Source organism: Trichosurus vulpecula, chromosome 4 (genome assembly GCF_011100635.1).
Source record: "Trichosurus vulpecula isolate mTriVul1 chromosome 4, mTriVul1.pri, whole genome shotgun sequence".
Classification (NCBI taxonomy): domain Eukaryota; kingdom Metazoa; phylum Chordata; class Mammalia; order Diprotodontia; family Phalangeridae; genus Trichosurus; species Trichosurus vulpecula.
In genome coordinates, this window is record NC_050576.1 from 202,177,643 (window position 1) to 202,201,077 (window position 23,435).

General features: G+C 43.2%; 1 protein-coding gene across 1 annotated transcript in view; it reads left to right on the top strand.

Annotated features, from left to right (window-relative positions):
* Nucleotides 1-23,435, top strand: part of SDK2 (sidekick cell adhesion molecule 2) — a 247,810-nt gene that overhangs the window by 98,125 nt on the left and 126,250 nt on the right. Inside the window, exons 5-9 of the mRNA XM_036755650.1 lie at nt 1,047-1,180; nt 16,666-16,777; nt 17,955-18,145; nt 18,350-18,433; nt 21,399-21,593. Of these exons, the coding sequence (XP_036611545.1) occupies nt 1,047-1,180; nt 16,666-16,777; nt 17,955-18,145; nt 18,350-18,433; nt 21,399-21,593 (716 nt within the window). The remainder of the gene's footprint in view (nt 1-1,046; nt 1,181-16,665; nt 16,778-17,954; nt 18,146-18,349; nt 18,434-21,398; nt 21,594-23,435) is intronic.

A 23,435-nucleotide genomic window follows, 5' to 3' on the forward strand; every position in this document is an offset into this window, starting at 1 on the left:
ACCTTGTGTATGTAGTAATGGGTGTCTAATAAATATTTGTTGAATTTAATTGAATCAAACCATCAACTACATGATGTTATGCAAATAGATAAGTTCACACAGGTCAGGCACTATTTAGTTCAGCAGTCATTTAGTATGTGAACTCATGCTATGTATAGGGACTCGTCTGGTTCCAGATAATTTTCCTGTTCTCTCAGCTAGGAGTTTTTGAAAAGTACTGGAGGAAGTGTTAATTCACAGCATGAGATTTCCCGCCCCCCCCCTTGCTTTTCGAAACCTCCCATGCTAAAAGGTACCGGGAATTCATGCATCACCTTCTAGAGATAGAAATTCCATAAAGAAGGTGAAATTAGTGGTCAGACATAACCCAATCCCCCCTCCCATCCAACACACGCACACACATCTATTTTTGATTCTGACATCCAGGGACCTTGTAGAGGTTGTGACTTTCACTACAGGCAAAGAGGGACCATGGGAGGAAAAAGAATTGGGGGCCAGTGGTGTCAGTTATAACAGGGCTGGGCCTCAGGCACGAGGTGAAATTGAGGGGATGGGGGCTGAGAGATATAGCCCTGCCAAGGTTAAGGAATACCTAGACATAGATAGATAAGGAGTAGCTAGATATCTTTGTACCTCAATTTCCTTGACTCAAAAATCAGGATTATACTCTTCATCCTGCCTTCCCTCACAGGGCTGTGAGGATCAGAAAAGATAATGTCTGTGAAAATGAATTGAAAATATTAATGTTCAATATCGATGTAAGGCATGATTATTTTAACTTTATGCCCTCCTTATCATTTCCCATTTCTCATCAGCACACTCACATGCACTCTCTCTCTCTCTCTCTCCCTTCTCACTTTCTCTCTCTCGCTCTCTCTCCTCTCTCCCTGTCTCTCTCTCCTCCCTTCTCCTCCTCCTCTTCCTCCTCCAGTCTTCCTTCCCAATAATTCTGCAAAATTCTCCCCCTCCCCAGCCCCACACTGCTTCAGAGGGCGGCTTGGGGTGACCCTGACAGAATATTTCAATCAGTTCTCTGTCCTCCTCAGAGCCATCACGCTGGATAACACCCTAGTCATTCTGTCAACTGTGGCTCCTGACGCTGGCCGGTACTACGTGCAGGCCGTTAATGACAAGAACGGGGATAACAAGACCAGCCAGCCCATCACTCTCACCGTGGAAAGTAAGCACAAGGCCTGGGGACTGGATTGATAAAGGAATGGGCCATTCAATCTTCAGGAAAGGAGCTGGGGAGGGGGAGTTCATTGGGGAAGAGGTGGACTGCAGAGAAGTCTATTCGTCTGGCTCGAGGGTGTAGAGGGGAGGCAGGAAGAAGCCTACCTCCGGAGCAGGAGGGGATGGGAGAGACAATTTGCAAAAGAGACAGCCAAGGGGCTGAGCTCTTGACATTGGCTCCCTTGACAGGTGTAAGATCCTAAGGTTTCATCAAAAGAGGCACCAAGAATGATGAAGCTTTATGGAGGCTCTTTGGCTCCTGGGAAATTGGGAGTAGTTGCAGAGAGAGAGAGAGAGAGAGAGAGAGAGAGAGAGAGAGAGAGAGAGAGAGAGAGAGTGTGTGTGTGTGTGTGTGTATAGCAGGGGATCACCACCTTTTTTGTGGCAGTGACCCCTTCCTCACTCTAGAAAAGACTATTTCTCAGAATAATTTTCTAAAAACATAACATAAACTACATAAGATGGGGGGGGGACGATTATACTGAAGTAAATACGTAATTTCTTTTCCATCCATGGACCCCCTGGAATCTCTCCATGAATCTTGGTGGGGGGGGAGTCTATGTAGCATGAGCTAAGAATCCTGCACTAATATTTGGGACCAGAGACTACCATCGCTCAGGTAATGAGAGAGAAGGAGGTAGGGAAGCATGTTTTTAAAGAAAGCTATTCTTTGCTTCCACTACAGACATATAAAGAAACCTGTCTGCCCTGAAGAACTCAGCCCAGGCTATTGTTCTCATTGACAGGAATCAATCAGCAAGCATTTATTAAGCATCTAATACATGACAGGCACTGGATATACAAAGACAAAAGCAAAACAGTCCTCCCCCTCAAGGAACTTACATTGTAGCGGGAACTTGACATCTTTTTTTATATGTGTGTGTATGTGTGTGTGTGTGTGTGTATATATATATATATATATACACACACACACATATATACATATATACACACACATACACATGCATATTTATATACACACATACATATATATGTATATAGACAAAGGTATATGTATTTGTGTGTGTGTGTGTGTGTTGTTCAGTCATTTTCAGTCATGTCCAACTCCTTGTGACTCCATTTGGGGTTTTCTTGGCAGAGATACTAGAATGGTTTGTCATTTCCTTCTCCAGCTCATTTTACAGGTGAGAAAACTGAGGCAAACAGGATTAAGTGACTTTCCAAAGGTCGCACAGAAAGTTGTGTGTCTGAAACCAGATTTGAACTCAGGGAAAAAAGTCGTCCTGACCCCAGACCCATTATTCTTATCTACTGTGCCACCTAGCTCCCCCATATGTATATATACATATATATGCATATTTACACATCTGTATGTATTGTCGGCATGGGTACGTACATTCACACACGCGACGTACAAACCAGATACAAGGCAACTAGGAGGACATAGAAAGTATTAGCAGTTGGAAGAAAGAGGAACGTGCTCTTACAGAGGGTTGAATGCTTGAGCTAAGCCTTGAAGAAAACTAGGAATTACAAGAAGCAAAGGTGAGAAAGAAGTGGATTCCGAGCTTTGGAGATCACCAGTGGGAAAACCCAGAGATGAGAGGTGGAAGGTCATGTGTAATGTATAACAAGAAGGCTAGTGCATCTGGACAGTACATGGAAGGGAGGAATGAGTACGAATATTGGAAAGATGGAAAGGAGATAAATTGAGAAGAGCTTTAAATGTTTGAAAGGAGGTTATATTTGATCCTGGAGGCACCAGAGTTTACAGAGTAGGAGGGATCAGACCTGAGCTTTAGGAAGATCACTTATGAGCTGTGTGGAGAATACATCAGAATGAGCAGAGATTTGAGGCAGGGAGATCAATTAGAAACTATTTCAGTACGCCAGGGAAGAGGTGATGAGAGTCTGAAGGAAGGTATGGCCATCTGAGTAGAGAAAAGGGGATTTTCAAACATGGGAGATACAGATGTCGGCCTAAATATATTGACTGATCGGACATGTGGCATGAGAGTGAGTTGTTGAGGATGGCACCCAGATTGTGGAACCAGATGACTAGAGGGACTGTGGTATACTTGACAGTAATGGGAAATTCAGAAGAGGGGTAGGTTTGCAGGAAAGATAGTGATTTCTTTTTTGGACATGTTGAGTTTGAGATTTCTACAGGGCATCCAGTTCATAACGTCCAATAGATAATTCATGATGTAGCTGAGGAGAGACACTAGGGAAGTCTAGTCTAGGAGTCAAACTTCTCAGAGATAACTAAACCTATGTTGAAGTCATTGAGGGATTGTAGAGAGAGAAGAAAAGAGGGCCCAGTACAGAGTTTTGGGGTTTAACTCCATTTAGGATATGTGGCATGGGTAATGATCCAGAAAAGGAGACTGAGAAAGAGTGGTCAGACAGGTAGAAGCGAGGGCAGTATCAGTAAGAGATGAGAGATCGCCAGAGATGAGAGAGTACCCAAGAGGAAAGGGTAGTCAACAGTGTCAAATGCTGAATTAAAAATGAGAAGAGTGAGGACTGAGAAAAGCCAGTTTGAGCCCTCAAGCTGAATGTTAAATTTTCAGTGTGAGCATTTACACCTCAGAAACTGGCAAAGTCAGGGCTTGATTTATTGTTTTGTTGATTGTCTTAAGACAGTGGAAAAAATGTTAATCATGGAGATTAAACTTAAAAGTGTGTCCTGTGTTCTTTTTTTTTTCCCAGAGAGCTAGTTGCTAAACATTTACCAGCACATTCATGAGAAAAGGTCATCAGAGTTGGCAAGTAAGAGATCATTAGTAATTTGGAGAGAGCAGATTCATTTGTAAGATGAGGTCACAAGCCAAACTGCAGAGGGTTGATTAGTGAGTGAGAGGAATTGGAGAAAAGAAATGTAGACAGATTCTTCAAGATACATAGGAAAATAGAGAACATATATAGGAAGGTAGCTAGTGAGAATGGCAGAATCTAGTGAAGGATTTTTTAAAGTATGGGAAAGACCTGGGTGTTTTTAGGTGGCAGGGAAGGAGACAGTTGATAGGAAGAGATTAAAGATCAGAAAGAGAAGAGTAATGAAAGGTGGAACAATCTTCTGGTAAAGACAGGGGTGGAGGGGATCAAAGGTTCATGTGGACAGGTTAGCCTTGACAAAGAGAAGGTCCACCTCTTCAACAGAGACATATGTAAAGGAGGAGTTAATGGGAGGTGTCAAGGAGTTGTGAGAAGAGGGAGAAGAGGGAGTTCATGGCCAATTACCTCTTTTTCTTCAATAAAGTATGAGTCAAGATCCTCAGCTGAGAGATTTGGAGGAAGGGGTTGTTATAGGAATCTTAAAGACAGGAACTAAGTTTGGTGAATGGGCTAGAAATTCAGTTAGGGAGGATTAAAAAGATTTTCTTCTCCCCAGTGCGGGCACTGTTGACATTAAATAATACAAAGTTGTAGCGAACCTAATGAACACGGTTGTATGACTTCCTCCAGCTCTATTCAGCAGCATGTGAAGAAGAGAGAAGGTGAATGGTAGGAATAATCCAAGGTTGGGGTTTACAGAGAGATGTGTAGCAACAGGTCAAGAAAGCAGCTGATTCAAGAGCAAAAGATAGTGTGGAGTTGAAAAGGTTAACCTAAGGGTTTTCCATGGTTTGGAAAGGGTTGAGATTTGGAAAATTATGAAAAGTAAGTCAATGTCTTGAGAAAGAACCAAGGAATGGGAGGATTGGAAGTCATGGTGGAGATAAAGAATAGATTTAGGACAAGTGAAAAATAGGGAGAGATGGACTGATGGAAGATTCTAATAGAGTAAAGGAATATCAGATTTCTTGACCATAGAAGTGGAGCACTTGTACGTAATGGAAAGATGAAAAGGTGTTGCTATCCTTGTAAGGAGCTGAGGTGGAATAAAAGAGTGGGTCATGGGATTTGAGCAGATGGACCAATTGGGAGGTTAGGGTGCTTGAGAGAACATCCATATGTATGTTAAAGTCTTCTTGTATAAGAGCAAGAATTGGGATGAAGAGAAAGACTGTGAACCTTGCACTGAACTCATTGAGAAAGGAGAGAGAGAATAACCTGGCCATCAGTACATAACATCCACCGGGGACTGGTTTGGGTGATCAGTTTGGATATAGTGAAACTCAGCAGATGAAAGGTTTCTGAGTGATGGAAGCAGAGGGAGAGTCTGGAAATGACTGGGGAGAACCCCCTGTGAGACGAATATATCAGGAGATATGAGGAAAGAAAAGTGCAGCAGTTATCGGAAAGGATATCCAGGGAGATCAATGTCATCTTGGGGGACCCAGGTCTCCGTGAACTCCATAAGATGGAAAGAGCATGAGAGGAAGACATCTAAATTGAAGGGAAATTTATTAATTATGTACTAGGAGATATAGAGGGAATGGTGGAAGGGGCAAGCAGATCCAGAGCTGGACCTGGAAGGTGTAGATTGTGGTGCACGGGGATGAGAGAAGGGAAGGTGGGAGTTGGGGAAGTAGATTACTTTTACAAATCCAGGAAATCGGCAACACCAGGAGTAAAAGAGGGAGAGTGGGAGTGGGAGATTGCTAGTTAGTGGGGAATGAATCAAGGTAGAGTATCAGCAGATGGGAGCAACTCTGATGATGACAGCAGGTGAGTAGAAGGTCCCAGGTCACAGCTCAGTTGGGGAGTTCTTAGAGAGATCATGGTGTCGGCGCCATTGCAGTCTGAGTGCAGCCTGTCACAAAATCCTATCCTAGCCTGGTCTGACTCTGTGTCCAACTCCAGTAGATGGGTAAGACTGATGGAGTTCTACCTGCTGCAGGCATGGTAGGCATGGGACAGGGAGTGAGACCTAGATTCTAAGCCCAGCTCTACCAATCAGTACCTGTCAGACCTTACACAAATCCCTTCACCTCTCTAGGCTTGGGTTTCTGTATCTATAATACAAGAGAATTGAACTTGATGCCCTCTAAGACACCTTACTGTTTTAAGTCCCTGAATGGCCGTTGGAATCATTAGGCAGGATCCTTTTACAAGTGTTATTCAGTCCTAGATCTCCTCATTGACCATTAGCAGAGTCAGTCTTGCTTGCTGGGAAAATGGTGGACAACTGAGTCTTGGAGAGAGGGATCTGCTTTCTCCAAATAGGCAGAATCTGGTAGAGAAGGTGAGGAACAGAGAGGATGGGTGAAGGGAAAAAGAATTAGAAATTAAGCTAGGACAGCCATGAGTCAAAGAAGTCTGCAAGACTCTGGGGATGGTCCTACCTGGACCTTTTCTCTATCCATCTAGGGATAGATCCCAGGAACTCTGATTCCTTATCCTATTCTTAGTGTCTAGAAAGAAGTGGTTGACTCCAGAACCATGCCCAGGAAGAGGTCAGAAGGAATCACTGAGTGAATTTGATATGGGACAGAACAGTTCTTTCTAGCAACAGAGCAGCTGCAAGCTGGAAGAGCCAGATGTTCACTTCCCTCCACATCTGTACAACTCCTGCTTAGAAAAGCAAAGCTCATTAATCATCCATGGTTAGGCTGAGACTCTCGATAATACCAAGAAGAAGGTGCAGTGCCAATTGTTTCTGCATTCTTGGCTATCCTACCTCTGGTTTCCATATTCCTGCAAACCAGGAGAAACTTAGGAGATAGCCTTAGGATGCTAGGCTCTGCAATCCATGGCGCTCCCAGGTTCCCACAGGAATTCTTCCTCGTTATCCCAGAATCCGTTTGCTTCTCCCAACTCAAGGTTACTTGGAATCCAAACCAACCCTTCCAAGAAAAGATGTCCTATAACCAGAAGAACCACAGCATCCCAGAATTGGAAAGGACCCTGAGAACTGTGTAGCCCTACTGGTGCCCAAACCCAAGTAAAGCCATACAGTTTAGCATTTTTTAAAATAGAAATTATAACATTTTGGAGCTAAAAAAACTTTGGAAATCATCTCATTCCTGCAATGGTGACATTCTCTTCTGTCTAATTTGCTTCCTGCCCCAAGGAAGGAAATGTTTCTTTCTTTCCCCCCCCCCCCCCCCCCGATCATGCTAGGGCAATGATGCAACACTGATTTCTAACTTCAATGAGGTTTTAACCATCTGAAGGAAATTCCTTTTTCCTTTGAATTTCCCCTGGTCATTAAATCATTTTGACTCTTACCTGTCACGGAACAAGAGCCAAACACAATTGGTGGGGTGTGGGTGGGAGGTGGGGAGGGAAGGGAATTGCACTGCATAAAGTGAGAAGCTAATGTGTAGGCCCCAATGCACTAACTATTGACTGACCTACCTCCTAATCTTATGTGTCTCTGCTGACCCTGGACAGGAGTGAATGGAAGAGAGTGAAGTTACCCATGGTACCTTCTGCTCTTCAGTCTCTGGGTGGCATCAGAGCCTGCCTTTCATGGGAAGTTAAACAGCTATACCCTCCCACCCAAATATAGATGGAATGTAGGTATTCCCAGCTCAGCTGTCACAGGCAACTTTGCCCCAAGAGAAAAGCAATCATCACAACATCTTTCTGCTGTGCCTTTCTTCCCCAGAGCCCTCCAACAACTCAGAGGAGGCGGGGAAACCCACCTAAACCCCTCAAACCCCAACTGACAGGCCCAGGGATAAAGCAAGAGCTCCTATTGTAACTTGCAAACCAGATTTCTCTGTTTTCCCAGTTCCAAGCGCCCTTTGCCTCCTTCTCCCACTCAGTGATTTGTGTTGGATTGAGAACAGAATCAGCCGATATTTTTTTTTTAGCTAATTTCTCCTCCCACGAATGACTACACTTCAAAACCCTGTTCCTGTCACTGACAAAAATCCTCCAGACTGCCTGCCAATTTACAAGGAGAAATCATTGCTTTTCCCACTACCAACCCTGTCTGTCTCCCCACCATCTCTCTCTCTCTCCCCCTATCCCTCTGCCTTCTCCCCTTCCCCTCTACCTCTCCTCTCCTGTCCAGAGCAGCTGCGGTAGCCCATTCCGTCCAGTCTGCCCTCTTTCCCAGCTTTACCCTTCTCCCATGGTGGTAATGCATGCTGTCACCAGTTCCTGGAAAGGCAGCCCAGTGTGGCCTGTTATCCCGGGATTGTGTCTGTTTCATTGGGTAGAGCATGTCCAACTGTGCTTCTGCTTGATAACGATAAGAATATATGCAAATTCCTCATCTGCATAACTCTGAGCCCCAGACTTCCTGTCATCACAGAAGCCCTGCGTTTCCACAGGTCTGACATTCTTACTCCGACCCTGGTGGACTTATCAATGGCTTAGAATTCAGACCCATTGCTTCCCCCACCCCACCCCCTGGCCAGTTCTGGTTGGCTCGGGGCCAACTTTAATTTGCAGTAAATCTCTGAGGCTCCAGCTTGTGCTGACTTCACAATCCCAACTGCAGGAGAAATTTATTTGGACGCTTTTGGCCATGTCATTGCTGCTGGCAGGGCCTGGGTTATCATGACACACTCCCCAGCCTTCTAACTCTTCTGCGGAAGACCAGGAGGCTTCAATGAAATCCCAAATGAGTTTTGAGCTAGAGGAGCCAAGGATCTGGGTGAGCTACCGTCACATGTTCAAAGTCACTCTGTCTTTGCCCACATGTAGGATTTTGTGCTTGACAGGTTAATGGTAATCGCTCACATTTAGTACTTGAAAGTTCACAAAGTACTTTCCTCAGAACAATCTTGCGAGGAAGTTAGTTAGTGAATATGATCCTGCCCTATTTTACACACAAGGAAACCGAGGCTGAAAGAAATGAAATCACATGTCCACAGCCACATAGCTTTTAACTGTGAATCTGGGCTCCGGCCTAGATTTCCCATTTTTTGATCATGGACCCCTGGCGAAGCCTCTGGACCCCTTCTCAGGATAATATTTGTTAATGCATGAAATCAATTATGTAAGATTACAACAGGAATCAATTATATATAGTTATCAAAAGATTTAAAAAAACAATTTTGCAGAACCCAGGTTAAAAACTCCTGTACCACACACTACATAATCTCCGGGTTCCTTAATACTGCTGCATTCTCTTCCTGTCCCATGTGGGCTTTTAAAGAGTGCAGTAGATATTCAGTTCAATAAATATTTGTTGAATTGAGCAGCTTTTTGAGTAGACATGAACCCAAAGATTACTTCGAATGTGGGGTGGCTTTTCTGAGGGCCCTCGGTGCCAAGAAGAGAGTAAGCAAGCCATGGGTGGCATTTGAACAAATGAGTATATAATATTAAGGTAGTCACATACATAATGGGGACAAAGGAGAGACTCCAAAGTGTTCTAAGTTAATTTGAAAAAGAGAGAAAGTGGAGATTTAAGTTAAATACTTTTAGCCAGGGAGCTCAAGGAAGGCTTTAAGGAAGAGGTAACATCTGAACTGAGCCTGGAAGGATTTCAGTAGACTGAGATGAGGAGACAGTGTGCTCCAGGCACGAGAGACAGCCTGCAAGAGTGTAGAAGACTCAGAGAGGAGCAGGATGGGATTGAGGGGGAGCTAGTGTGCCTGGAATGCAGTGTGCACAGGAGGAAATGAGAGACAGGGCTGAAAAGGATTTCAATATTTAGACTAAGGAATCTGTAGGATTTTTTTTTTCAATTTTTAGATTTGTTCTCTTTGTAGCCCCAGCACCTAACACAGTACCTCTCACATAGTCAGCATTTCAGAGGTGTTTATCAAATTGAACAGATTCACGCCAGTTGAGTCCTCAAACAGGTCAGTTGGTGTTACCCTTGGGCCAAACATCTCAAAAATACATTAACTTTGATCATGAGGCAGAAGAGAAATTATTCAGAGCTGCCTATCCCCATTGCAGGGAAACATGTTCTAACAACATTTAGTCAGGTATGTTATCTCTGTATCTCTTTTTATCCCCTCATTATTAAATTTTATTTTTTAATTTTTGGGATAAAACAAGCATTTCCATAATCCAGTACAATAAAAAGATGATTGCACCTGAAACTGCAAATCTACTGTTCATAACTTGCTATTTCTTTCAGATATACAACAAAATTATCATGTAAATTTCTTTTTTTTCTTCCCTCCCCCCACCCCCACCCTAGAGATGGCTACCATTAGACACAAATGGGTGTGTGCATGTATGTATAAAACTATTCTATACATACTTCTGTGTTTTCTCTGGATGCAGGTAGCATCTTTCTTGATGTGTCCTATTTGGGTATTTATAATAGTCAAAATAACTTATTCATTCAAAGACATTTTTTTCTTTTTTTCTCAAAGTCATTCTTAAAACAATATTGGTATTACTGTATACAATGTTCTTTGGTCCTGCTTATTTCGCTCTTCATTATTTCATGCAATTCTTTCCATGTTTTTTCCAAAATCACTGAAAAATTTACTTCATCTCCCCATCAGGGAATCAAATCATGGTCTCCCATGTGACAGGCAGGGGTACTCACCACTAAACTAACAAGGAGTACATATTCAATTTCTCCCTTTCCATTGGCTGTCTTCCTTTAGCATATAAGCAGTAAGCATTTATTAAGCCCTTATGATGCACTGTACTAGGCAATGGGGTTACAAAGACTTAAATGAAACCGCCCCTGCCCTCAAGGAGCTTACCTTCTAAAGGAGCATACAACATGCACACACACACATGCACACACACACATATGTTTGTGTATATATATATATATATATATATATATATATATATATATATATATATATATATATACATATATATATATATGAGGTATTGGGCTTGGGAAGGAGGCAGTAACAGCTAGAGGAAGGCCTTACTTATATAGGAGGTTCAGTTTGAGCTGAACTTTGAAGGAAACTAGGAGCGCTAAGAGCAGACACAGGGAGGATTCCAGGAATGCATCCCAGGAATAGGGGTGTGTGGACATGGGGAGCAACTTCTGCAAAGGCACTGAGATGCAAGTTGGAATACTGCATGTAAGGAAGTGTAAAAAGGCCACTTTGTCTGGTCACATGAAGAGGGAACAAAAGCAAGGAATAATAAGAATGGGGAGGTAGGTTGGAGCCAGATTTTAATTAGTTTGGAGTCAGGTTGGCTTAAATGTCTAACGGATGATTTTATATTTGATTCAAGAGGTAATAGGGAGTCACTGGAGTTTATTGAGCAGGGTAGTGGCATAATCAGATAATAATATTACTTTGGCAGCTGTGGAGAGCTGTGTGTGTATGAATATACTCTGTTCCTCTATTCAAAAAAAAATAGTCCTTGATCCTACTGTCCCCTTGGGTTCCCTGTCACCTGTTGTTGTTCAGTCATGTCTGACTCTTCTTGACCCCATTTGGGGTTTTCTTGGCAGAGATACCAGAGTGGTTTACCATTTTCTTCTCCTGCTCACTTTATGGATGAAGAAACTGAGGCAAACAGCACCAAGAGCCTTGCCCAGGTTCACACAGCTAGGAAGTATCTAAGGCCAGCTTTGAACTCAAGTCTTCCTGACTCAAAGCCCAGCGTTCTATCCACCGTACCATCTAGCTATCCTTCCCTATCACCTATTTCTCTTCTTTTTCTCAATAATAATCTATATTCACTGCTTTTACTTCCCCACAACCCACTTTCTTGTGGTCTAGCTTTCACCCCTCACAGTCTGTTGTTGTTCACCCTTCATTGTCAAAGAGGACCAATGACATCAGGAGGGTGATGTCTTGACTTGCAAGTGAATTGCATTTAAGTGAGGCCGAGCTGTGCAAAGTCACCAAACTCACTCTCTCCTCCGGAGTCATCAGAGTCCAGTGGCAGGATACAGATCAGGATAACTAGAGATGGCCCCGGATGCAGTGGGAAACCTCGGCCTTTTTAAGCTAAGGTCTTTCCCAGGTCTCAGTTTGTCTAAGGCAACAACATTCTTCTGTAACCACTCTCTCCAAGGTCACCAAGGATCTCCTAAAATAAAAAATCTTTTTTTAGTTTTCATTCTCCTTGACTTCTCTGCATTCAATGTTTGTTCAACCCCCTCCTTCTTTAAATGTTCTTCTGCCTTTGCTTTATGCTGCTTTTCCTCTTTGGTTGTTCCTTGTTTTTCTCCTTCACTGGTTCTGCTTTTTCCTCTCACCCTCTAAATGTGACCGTACTCCAAAACTCAATCCTTGACCCCCTGCTTTTTTCTATAAATTCTCTTTCCCTCTTTAGTCTCACCTGCTCTTGTGGTTTTGACCATCACGTCTGCATGAATAAGTCTCAAATCTATGTCTGCATCTCTAATCTCTCTCACAAGCTGTAATTCCACCTCTCTATCAGCCAGACAGATACGTCTGCTTTGATAGTTCCCACTACAGCATCAAGTTCAAAATAGCTAAGAGAATTCTTCATCTTTCCCTACAAATGGCCTCCCCCTCTGACCCTTCTATTTCTCCAGTAGTACCAGTAAGTGGTACTGCTCAGATTCCCTGGGAAAGGGACACGTCAGACTGTTACCAAACCCAACAATTCTTCCTTGCATAATGCCTCTCCTTTCCATCCTTTCCATTCCATAATGCCCTAGACCGGGCTCTCATTATTTTCTGTGTAGACTATTGCAATCTAACTGCTTTCTCTGCTTTCAGTTTCTTCACTCTCTAGTCCATGCTCACAGCACTGCCAGATTCCTGCTCTCAAATTCCACTCTCATCATGTTGTTTGTCCTCTCCTTTTCTTAACTTTAACCCCTTCTCTGCTTTTGTACAGTTATCCCTTCCATATCCTTCTGGAAAACCTGTATAAAATTTTTGGCCCTCTCTTCATACCAGAGAAGAAGTCTGAATTATTATGGTTTTAAGAGATAAAATATATTAATATCATACCTATATACTATATATATATTATGCATTTCTGAGTTTCTAAACTTCTGTGTCATCTGCTGGCCTTTGCACATCGTCTAAGGCTTCCAAAAAACTCCCCCCAGTTTCTCCTTTAATTTCTTATGCCAACCCACTGTATATCGAAACCACGATGGGGAAAGTTGTGATGTGGAAGGAATAGCTGTATAAACTGTGTAAACTTTCAATACCCCTCCCCTACCTACTGTGTCCTTTGGAATAAAATCTAAACATTTTATGCTGGCATTTAGGGCCCTCTGAAATCTTGCAAATCTGAAACCTATATAGTACAGTCTTTTCTTCCTCTGCTACCCTATGGAAACCCAGTCCAAAGGAAAAGCATTGAACTTGGAGCTGAGTTGTGGGTTCCACTGCCGCCTTTGACACTAGCATTAACATGACTTGACGAGAACTTTTAATGGAAAGTAATCAAACTACTTTGATCTTGTTTCCTTATTTGTAAAATAATGCAAAATAATACTAATAATACTTACCTCACTTATTGTTAGGTTATTGTGAGGGTCAAAAGTCACTCCACAGCTCTGGAAGTTCCAGTGGTTCCCCCTCGCCTTTAGGAGAAATTCAAAATCCTGCTTGTCCTTGAAACTCTTTACTATTTAACTACAGCCTGCCTTTTGTGGGGTTTAGTGTAACACTGCTGTCCTTTATGTACACCATATTCCAGCCAAATTGGCCCTTTTTACTGATCCATATACATGAATTTCCATTTCCCATCGCCATGCTTTTGTCCAGGCTGTGCCCTATGTCTGGAATGCACTTCCTTCTCGTTTCTACCTTATAAAATTTTTAGTTTCCTTCAAAGCCTAGTTCCAGTGCCATCACCTGCTTTTCCTGATTTATGTCCCACCCACCCAGAGTTATTAGTGCCTTTCCCCCTGAAAAAATATTTTCTATATTTAGTATTTACTTTTCTTCTCTTCTTCCTGGTTTGTCTGCCTTCCTTCAACTCTCAGCTAAAATCCCACCATCTGCAAGAAGCCTTTCCCCCTAAATCGAGTGCCTTCCCTCGGTGATTATTTCCAGTTTATCCTGTACATATCTTATTTGTACATAGGTGTTTGAATGTTTCCCCCCATTAGACTGTGAGCCCCTTGAGAGCAGGAACTGTTTTTCCCTTTCTTTTCATGCCCAATGTTTAGCACATTACCTGGCGTATAGTAAGGGCTTAATAAATGTCTGTTGGCCCTGACTGACTAAGCGCAAAGAATACCAATGGAAAAGCAAGCCAGTCTCTGCTCTCAAGGAATTCTCCTAATGGGAAAGACAATGCTTTATTTTGCCATCAGTGCCAAGAACAGCCCCTGTACAAAGGGCTGCTCAGTCCCTGCCAGTCCCCATGATGCTCCATTCCCCTCTGTCCCAAACCCAGGAAAAGTTGTTTGGTGTGTTTGAAAGGAGAATGTTTAATTCCCACACAACTGTCTGGGCACATTTCAGGAAGCCCATCCAGTGACCCCAAAGGAAAGCATGGCCCAGTGGCTCAGACCGCTGCTGTTCCCTCCGCATACCCCACGGCCCCACAAGGGGGTCTTTGTATACCTTGGGAGTGTGCTGCTCTTACCATTCTTGCAGAAAGGTATCCACGGCTCTGTAAAAACAAATATTATGGCCCCTGAGTCCTCCTATATATAGCAATTGTATTTTTTAATAATGTCTGAGCTAGCCATCTTCTTGGTTCTGTTTACTCCCTTGTTCTATTAGCCGCTCCAGGTTAGGCCCTAACGTATCCCTGTAAGTAATATACAACTGAGAGAACCCTTTTATGGATTCAGCTTTCAGTCTGTTCCCTTTTTACAGCCCCTACATGAGGCTTTTATATTGTTGTAATTATTTTGGTTTATACTCTTCCTTTCTATTCTCCTGTCATTTTATTCCATTTTTTACATTTTATTCCCGTTCTTGAGTTTTTCCAGGAAGGCCAAAACGTGGGGCCTGACAACCTCTTCAAAGCAGGACGAACATATGTCCAGAATGCCAGGCCCCTGCTGTTCCTCTAAATTCAGTCTCCAGGGAATGTGACTTATCCTCTGGGGAGGCAATCTGATCCTGCCTGTAGACAGCAGTGTAGAAGGAGTGGGGGAGATGATATCATCTGTTATTTCAACCAATATTGATTCAGCTGCTACAATGGTTCAGATCTCACCTCTGACACTTAATACCTGACCTCGAACAAGTTATTTAACCTCCCTCGGCCTTAGTTTCTAGATCTATAAAACGGGGAGGTTGGATTCTGATGGTTCTATATCTATGCTGCTAGGCTGGATTTGAATTCAGAGGGCCTAGATTCACATCCTAACTCTTACCTTTACTACTGATGTGACCCTATGATCTATTCCATGCAGTGCATCATTATAGACGTTGGGGGGCTACGCAGAGACAAATGACAGTAGCCCCTGCCCTCATGTTCTTGTCACATCTAAGAGATTAGGTTGTTACCCATGCCTGATCCAGGGCCCATATTTGGACACCATTTGCCAGGAATGGGAAAGGGGGAATGAGCTCCGTTGGTAAAATTAAGATAAAGCAGCATTTGGTTGGGTTCGCCATAGGCTTCATCATTTTTTACATCCTCAATTCTGGTGCAAAGAGTAGATTGTTTCTGAAGCAGCACAAGTTATAACACTGGAGTGAGCCAAATGCCGACAAATACCACACTTCACAGTGACACCACCAGGGAGGAGACCCCTGGACTTTATAAACATCAACCCTCTTACTGTACTGTGCCTCCCAGGCTCAAGAGTCTTTCTTCCATGATCGCACTGTGTGCATACACACTGACTCTGACCACATGCTTTCTCACTGCCAAGTATAAGCACATAATAGAGAGAGAGAGAGAAAAGTGATGTGCTCTAAGTAATATGAAATCTGGAAAATAACAGAGATTAGAGTATGGTACTCATTGCCAGGAAGAGCTCAGTGATGACAACAACAAACAATGATAACTACCATTTATATAATGCTTTAAGGTTCGCAAAGCTCTGTCAATATGTTATCTCATTTGGTAGCTGAAGAATAAGGATCCATGGCTTCAACCGCCATGGTTCAAGCCCTTCTTCTCCCTAACACGTTTTTGATGGGTACCCCCTTTGTTCCCACCACGCTCCCACATTTAAGAAGTAAGCATATCATAGTGCGTATTATCGTTTGTCCTAAGTTTTCAAAGAGGACCATTGACGTCACGGCGGTGATGTCTTGATTTGGTGTGAATTGGATTTAAGAGCGGTAGAGTCGTACAAAGTTATCGGCCTCACTCTCTCATGCAGTCCTCGAAGTCCGGTGGCAGGGCAGAAGTCAGGGTGACTGGTAAGCACTTGCTTCACCTGCCTTCATGGCCATAGAAATGAATTGTTCTCGTCCGCCCCTTCCTCTGGGAGGATAGCGAATAGAGCACCGGACTTAGGAAGATTGGAGTCGCGGTCCTTCCTCAGACACTAGCCACGTGACCCAGGGCGAATCATTTTAATTTCTGAGTCTAAGTTTCCTCATCTGTAAAATGCGGATGGTAACGCTAGTCATTTCACGGGGCTATTGGAAGGATCGAGTGAGGAAATGTATTTAAAGTACTTTGCAAATATTAAAGCACTGTACAAACATTGGCTGTTATCATTATGATGATGGCTCCTAGGCCTCTGTGATCTCAACTCCCAAAGACCAGGCTAAGAGATAGATGCAAATTCTCGTCTGCTTCTTGGACTCACTTTTGCCTTCTTCCCAGACGTAGGTGGCCCTGCAGACCCTATTGCCCCGACCATCATCATCCCCCCCAAGAATACCAGCGTGGTGGCTGGAACCTCAGAGGTGACCATGGAATGTGTGGCCAATGCCAGGTCAGTAGCCATCTCCCCTCTTCCCTCCTCCCCAAACTTAATCACTGACCTTCCAAATTTCTTATGTTCCTCATCGTAGTTGACTCTACTGTTCTACTGGACACTCCTGATCTGACACTAATCGGTGTCTCTTTTCTGTGCCTCTGTAACTACATGTCTCTGAATAACCAAGAAGGGACTAGAACAAAGATTATGGAAAACCAACTTGACCAGTGTGTAAATTAATTCAACACGAAGTTATACGTGGAAGATATATGGGATTCCATGCTGTCTTGGGGAGGGAGGTGGGGAGGGAAGGAAGAAAATCTGGAACTCAAAATTATGTAGAACCAAGTGTTGTAAACTAAAAATTTTAAAAAAAAATTTTTAAAAAATAGGAAAACCAGAGTCTGAGAGGCCTATGCAAACAGGATGGGGAGAAAGGGTGTTTTGTGGAAAGAGCCCTGAAATTTACTAGATATGTGGTCATGATTCAATCAACTAACCTCTCTGAGCCTCATTTTCCTCGTCAAGGAGTGGAAATAAAATTATTTCGTGGTTCAATGAAAAGAGCATTGGATTTGAAATCAGAGGACCTGGGTTCAAATTCTGAACTCTGCCACTTACTGTAATGACCTTAGGAAAATCGTTTCTCGTGGGCCTCGTCTGTAAGATGAAGGTATTGAATGAGATGACCTCTAAGGTGATTTTCCTATGATGCTATCTCCCAGGGTTGTTGTGAGGATTGAATAAGATAATGTATGTAAAATACCAATCAACGTCAAGAGAAAGTACAAGGAAAGACATTTTGGGGTGGGGAGAGAACCAGGCTAATCTCACAGTTTGTTCTTTATTTGTTGGTCTTGTGTGTATGCTTCATTATAGGTATCTGTGTGTATATGTATCTTTTCCTGTTTCTCTGTGTCTCACTTCTGTGTGTCTTTCATATTTATCCATGTTTCTCATGCCTTCTCTGTCTTCCCCTCAGTTCCCCCCACCTCCTTCCCTCTCCTCTATATTCAGTGGGTTGCAGAGTAAGGGGAATAGAGAGGGAAAATAGAAAAGGGAAATATCAGGAGACAACTTTTAAGGTGCTTAACTGAATTTTAAAAGTCCAATTCTCTCAAGTACAAATTACTGCCTAACGTGATGCAGATTTATGCAAATGAGCTTCTCTGCTTCCCTTGCCTCCTGCCAGGCCCCTGATCAAACTGCACATCATTTGGAAGAAGGATGGGGTGCCAGTGTCAGGGGGGATCAGTGACCACAACCGACGGCTCACCATCCTGAATCCCAAAGGCAGCAACACTGGCTACTACGAGTGTGAGGCCGTTCTCCGCAGCAGTAGCGTCCCATCCGTGGTCCGGGGTGCTGTCCTTTCTGTGTTGGGTGAGCACACAGCACGGAGGTGGGCCGGGGATGAGGGTGGGAGGGAGGAAACACTCAGCAGGCATCCCAGCACCCTCTTAGCCTGAAACATGGGGGAGCAGAAGGGGACAGGGTAGCTTGCCGTCCATCAGGGGTTCCTACTGAGTGGCCAACCCAAGAGGAGCCGGGCCTCCAATGCTATCCTCTTCCTTCTCCCCCTCCCAGAGCCACCCCAGTTTATTAAGGAGCCAGAGAGACACATCACCGCGGAGATGGAGAAGGTGGTGGACATACCCTGCCAGGCCAAAGGTAACGGGCGTGAGTGCATTGGGAGGAAGCAGAAGAATAGTACACCTCTCCCCACTTCCCATCGTGGGCACAGCTTCCAATCCTGAATTGTATCTGCTGCTCCCAGGTCCCCCTGAAGTGGACATATTACTAGGAAAGAAATCAATCTAGCCGTCAGCAGGCACCTAGGAAAACAAAGAAGCCAAATTACCGTAATTTCAGGGCTATAAATCAATCCAAGTTATGGTAACTTCAGGGTTACAAATGAGCCAAAATTACCGTAATTTTGAGGCTACTGACAGCCAAATTACCCATAATTTCAGAGTCGCTGACAACGCCAAATTACCATAATATCAGAGCTACACTAGTTGAGAGGGGAAAGCACCAGCAGTGCTAAGGCCTTAGGTGTGTCTATGCTAAGATATAGCTCACAGAGCAGCACTTGGGTTCTTAGCCATTCTCTTCAGTCACCAAGACAGCATTCTCCACTTCCCCACCTCTTCTGTCTTCCCCAAGTTAATGATGAATTCTTATACTGTTTTGGTTCCCAGATCTCCTTTCCTCCTTTTGATGGAGCTAAATCAAAAAACAATCCAAAGGCAGATGAGCTTTATAAGACTGTACAAAAGGCATAGTGGTAAGGCGCAGTGCATGCTGTAGACAATATTATGGTATTGAACAAAGAGCTAGGCACGACTTTTCCCCAGTGGAATGATGGGCAGGTGAGAGAGGAAGATATGGAGGAGCGCCGCCACCACCGCAAAATCCCCACCAGGAAAGATTCAGGAAGAGAAAGGAGAAAATTGTGAGTGAATGGGGCGGGGTGGGGGGAGAGGTAATAGGTCAGTACTAGCTGCATTCACACTGTATAGGAATAGACTTGGACCACCAAAGGTCTTCTAGGGTAGTTAGACTCTAGAAATAAGGAAGGGGCAACTAGGTGGCACAGTGGATACAGGAAGAATCCACTTTGTGAGTTCAAATCTGGCCTCAGACACTTACAAGCTGTGTGACCTTGGGCAAGTCACTTACCCCTGTTTGCCTCAGTTTCCTCCTCTGTAAAATGAGCTGGAGAAGGAAATGGCAAACCACTCCAGGATATTTGCCAAGAAAACCCCAAATGGGATCGTGAAGAGTCAGATACAACTGAAAAACGACCGAATAGCAGAAGAAATAAGAACTCTGTGCCAACTCAATTCCAAACTTATGAGATTCAAATTCTGTCTTTCCTCAGACGGCTGCCTGATTATTGGTGGGCGTCTGATGCTCCACCCATATTCCTGTATAATCATTGGCGATCAACTTTGGGAATAAAAAGAACTGTGGCTTGCTTTTAGGTTTTACATTATCTTCAAAACAGAATAAAGCATCAGCCTAAAAGTACCTTAAACCAGAAATGTTCAGGCACACTAGGCTTGGAATCAGGAAGATAGGAGTTCGAACCTGGCCTCAGACACAACCCAGCTATGTTACCCTGGGCAAGTCATTTAACCTCTGCCTCAGTTTCCTTGGCTATAAAATGGGGATAATAATAGCACTTACCTCCCAGGGCTGTTGTGAGAATCAAATAAGTACATATTTGTAAAGTGCTTGATACACAGTAGGAGCTTAATAAATGCTTGTTTCCTTCCTTTTTTTAATGGAAAGTGTGGACTCTTAGTGAAAGAACCTTGTTCAAACACCACTCCTGGCATTGACTAGATTATGACCATTGATAAGTCAGTGAATCTCTTGGAGCCTCCCCTGTTTCCTCATCTATAAAAGAGGGAACTTCCAGAATTTATAAAGGACAAAATGAGATGATGTTTATAAAATCAATTTGCAAACATTCAAGTGGAGTGTGTGTGTGTGTGTGTGCGTGTGTGTGATGTAGCAGTGGAAAGTTGGCCTCTAGTTCCATCCAGGGCTGGCCCATTTAATGAAATCACAGAAGGGGCAGAAATAGGAAGGCATTAATATGTTCAGTGAAGTGCAAAGTGGAGTCTACAACCTGTTATTCCTTTATGAAGTGTGAAGGGCTGGAATTTCTGGCGTAATTAGAGCTGAATATTTATTGGTTATAACCCTGGTGACCCTTCAAAAGCAGGCTTGCCAGCCCTGAGTGATAATTGAGGTGCAGAGCTGCTTTGTGGAATGTGACTCCTGAACCCCTGCCAGTGGGCAAAGCAGATGTCTTCCTCTCTTCTTCCCTCTCCTTCCCCCAATCAACCGTGGGATATTGAAGCAGAGCTGTTCATCCAAGAGATATCACCTCCAGCAAGGAGAAGAAAAAATCTTAGGGTAGAAAGCAGCTTCAGGGAGCATGACCCCTGGCAGCAGAGAAGAGAGCAAACTACTTCAAGGGAATTAGCCCTGGCAGTCTGGAGCTGAGCTGTGCAGAAGAGCAGGCTCAGGGAGTCCAACTGAATGACCTTCCCAGCACAGATGCTGTGCCCAGGGAGAGAAGTATGAGGACACCACAAGAAGAAAGAATGTTAAGACCTGGAAATTTCAGAGGCCTGAACTGACTTGGCCCTATGTGCTCCCTAGACGTATGCCTCACTACCAACAGACACTAAGTTTGTGCCCACTGTTTCCACTGAAACTATGTGCGTTTGTAGCAGTGCCACCTCAGGTTTAGAGAGAGAATGTTTTGTGGCTAATCCTTTTTTAATTAATTCTTTTATTTACTTTTAGTTTTCACCATTCACTTTTATAAGATTTTGAGTTCTAATTTTTCCCCCTCCCCAAGATGGCATTCAACGTGATGCAGGTGTAGCTAATCTCCTTACTTCTTACTATGCCATCCGAGTAAATGCCTCGTTTTGTGCTATTTGTATATACTGACTCATAATTAAAGTGGGGACTTATGAGTTATAATTTTAGGGGTGCAAACCCACAGAGTAGCTTTGAACCTGCACAGTAGTCACCCACTTGGGAACCCAACCCCTAAGTGCAAGAATAGTTTACAGAGGCCATGCTGTACTTATTATTGTCTCCCATGTAGGTGTGCCATCTCCTGTCACCACCTGGTACAAAGACGCCACTGTCATTGATGTGAAGAAGTTGTCAAGGTTCCGACTGCATGGAGATGGGAGCCTGCAGATCAGCGGACTGGTGCCTGATGACACGGGCATGTTCCAGTGTTTCGCCCGAAACTCGGCTGGAGAAGTGCAGACTTCCACCTACCTTGCTGTCACCAGTAAGTTGAGTTGTGGGAGAAAGAGAAGGGAAACCTTAGCTTTTCCAAAGGTGAAGAGCCCTCTTGAGAAAAGTTTAACATATCATGCTGTCAACCTAGACGCCTTCAGGATGGACTGCTCCAAAGGATAACAGTCATTTGTCCAGTGGCTTGTATGATAACCTAAACTTGAGAGGCAGTATGATATGATATAGTGGACCTAGAATAAGGAAACTTAGGGAATATAGGGGACCTAGAATAAGGAAACCTAAGGAAACACACTGCATAAACATGGAATATTATTTTTATTTTGACATAAATTTCTAGGTATTACTGCTGCCCCATTCCCAACTTTTCTCACTCAGGAGGTATCTAATCCCTTGAAGCTCACCCCTGGATGTTCTTTCTTTGTAGGGGTTTACCCGCTTCTACTGGAAGAAGCTGTCCAATGTAGTCCTTGGGCGGTAGGATTATATAATCCTACATCAGGAATGGGCTTTAATGAGGCAATCTGTCCATTCCCTGCCTCTATACCCCATCCCAGACACTCTGTTTTATTTTAAAAATAAGGTAGTGTTGTAAAATTTGAAAGAGAGCTGACCCGAGAGTCAGGAGAGCTAGATTTGAGTACCAATTTTGCCATTTACCTGCTCTATGACTTTGGTTACTGAAACATCTCTGAGCCTCAGTTTTCCCATCTGTAAAATAAAGAATTTGGTCTACGTGATCGCTAAACCTCAAAAATTTATGATTCTATGAAAACACCATTCACTGGCTCCCTTTGACAACTCATTGCATTACTTACCACCTGAAATGTTATAGCAATGTGTCTAGGTGTCAATGGATAACACTTCCCTGACCCCGAGGGATCCAGGAAGGAGAACGTGGTTTTGTTCAGAGAGCTGATTTTGTCATACTGCCTGCTGACTATTTATGAAAACTTTGATTTTATCCATGTTGGGTCTTGGCTTCCATTTAACCTTGACCATGTTGTTAACCTGGCCCTGGTTTTAGAGAGGGAAAGGAACTCATTGTTCTCTCTACGGTCCACCTCCAGCCTCCGTGACTTTGTACAGGCTGGTCTCCATTCTGGAACACAGTCCCTCCTCATTGCCACCTTCTTGTGAAACTATTAGTTCCCTTCAAGGATCGGCTTGGGCGTTAGATCCTAGATGAGGCCTTTGCTTATATCCCAATAGGTGTTAGAGTGTTTCCTCCTCCAAAATTACTTTGTTCGATAGATATATATACAAATACATATGCATGTATATGTATGTATAGATTTATATATGTGTATTTCTATGTATTCTATATAGTTTGAATTTGCTTCTCTGTGTGCATATGTATGTGTGTGTATATACATATGTGTATGTGTGTATACACACACATATTTGCCTCTCTGTGTATGTGTTATATTTCTATGATAGAATATAAGCTCCTTGAGGGCAAGGGCTATTTCATTTTTGTTTTTGTATCACCAGTTCCTGGCACAGTTCCTTGTGTATAGTAGATGCTTAATGGATCAAATTAAATTGAAAGAGATGATCATGCTGAAGGGAAAACCACTCATTTACCTTCTAGGGAGAATCACAGATTTCGGCCCAAGAAAAGACTTGAATGAAGCTATTCAGTTGACTGTTTGGAAATATGGTAGTCTTTTATATTATCAGCAGCAAGTAATAATATTCATCATTGTAATAGACTTAAACACTTAATTTATGCAGCAAACATTTATTAAGCACCTATTGCATTCACTGGGCTAAATGAAAAAGTAAAACAGTGGTATTTTAAAAGGTTTGAGAGATATAATTTCTGGGTAATTTAATCATTTTATTAATAATGCCAGCATTTTCATAAAAGGAT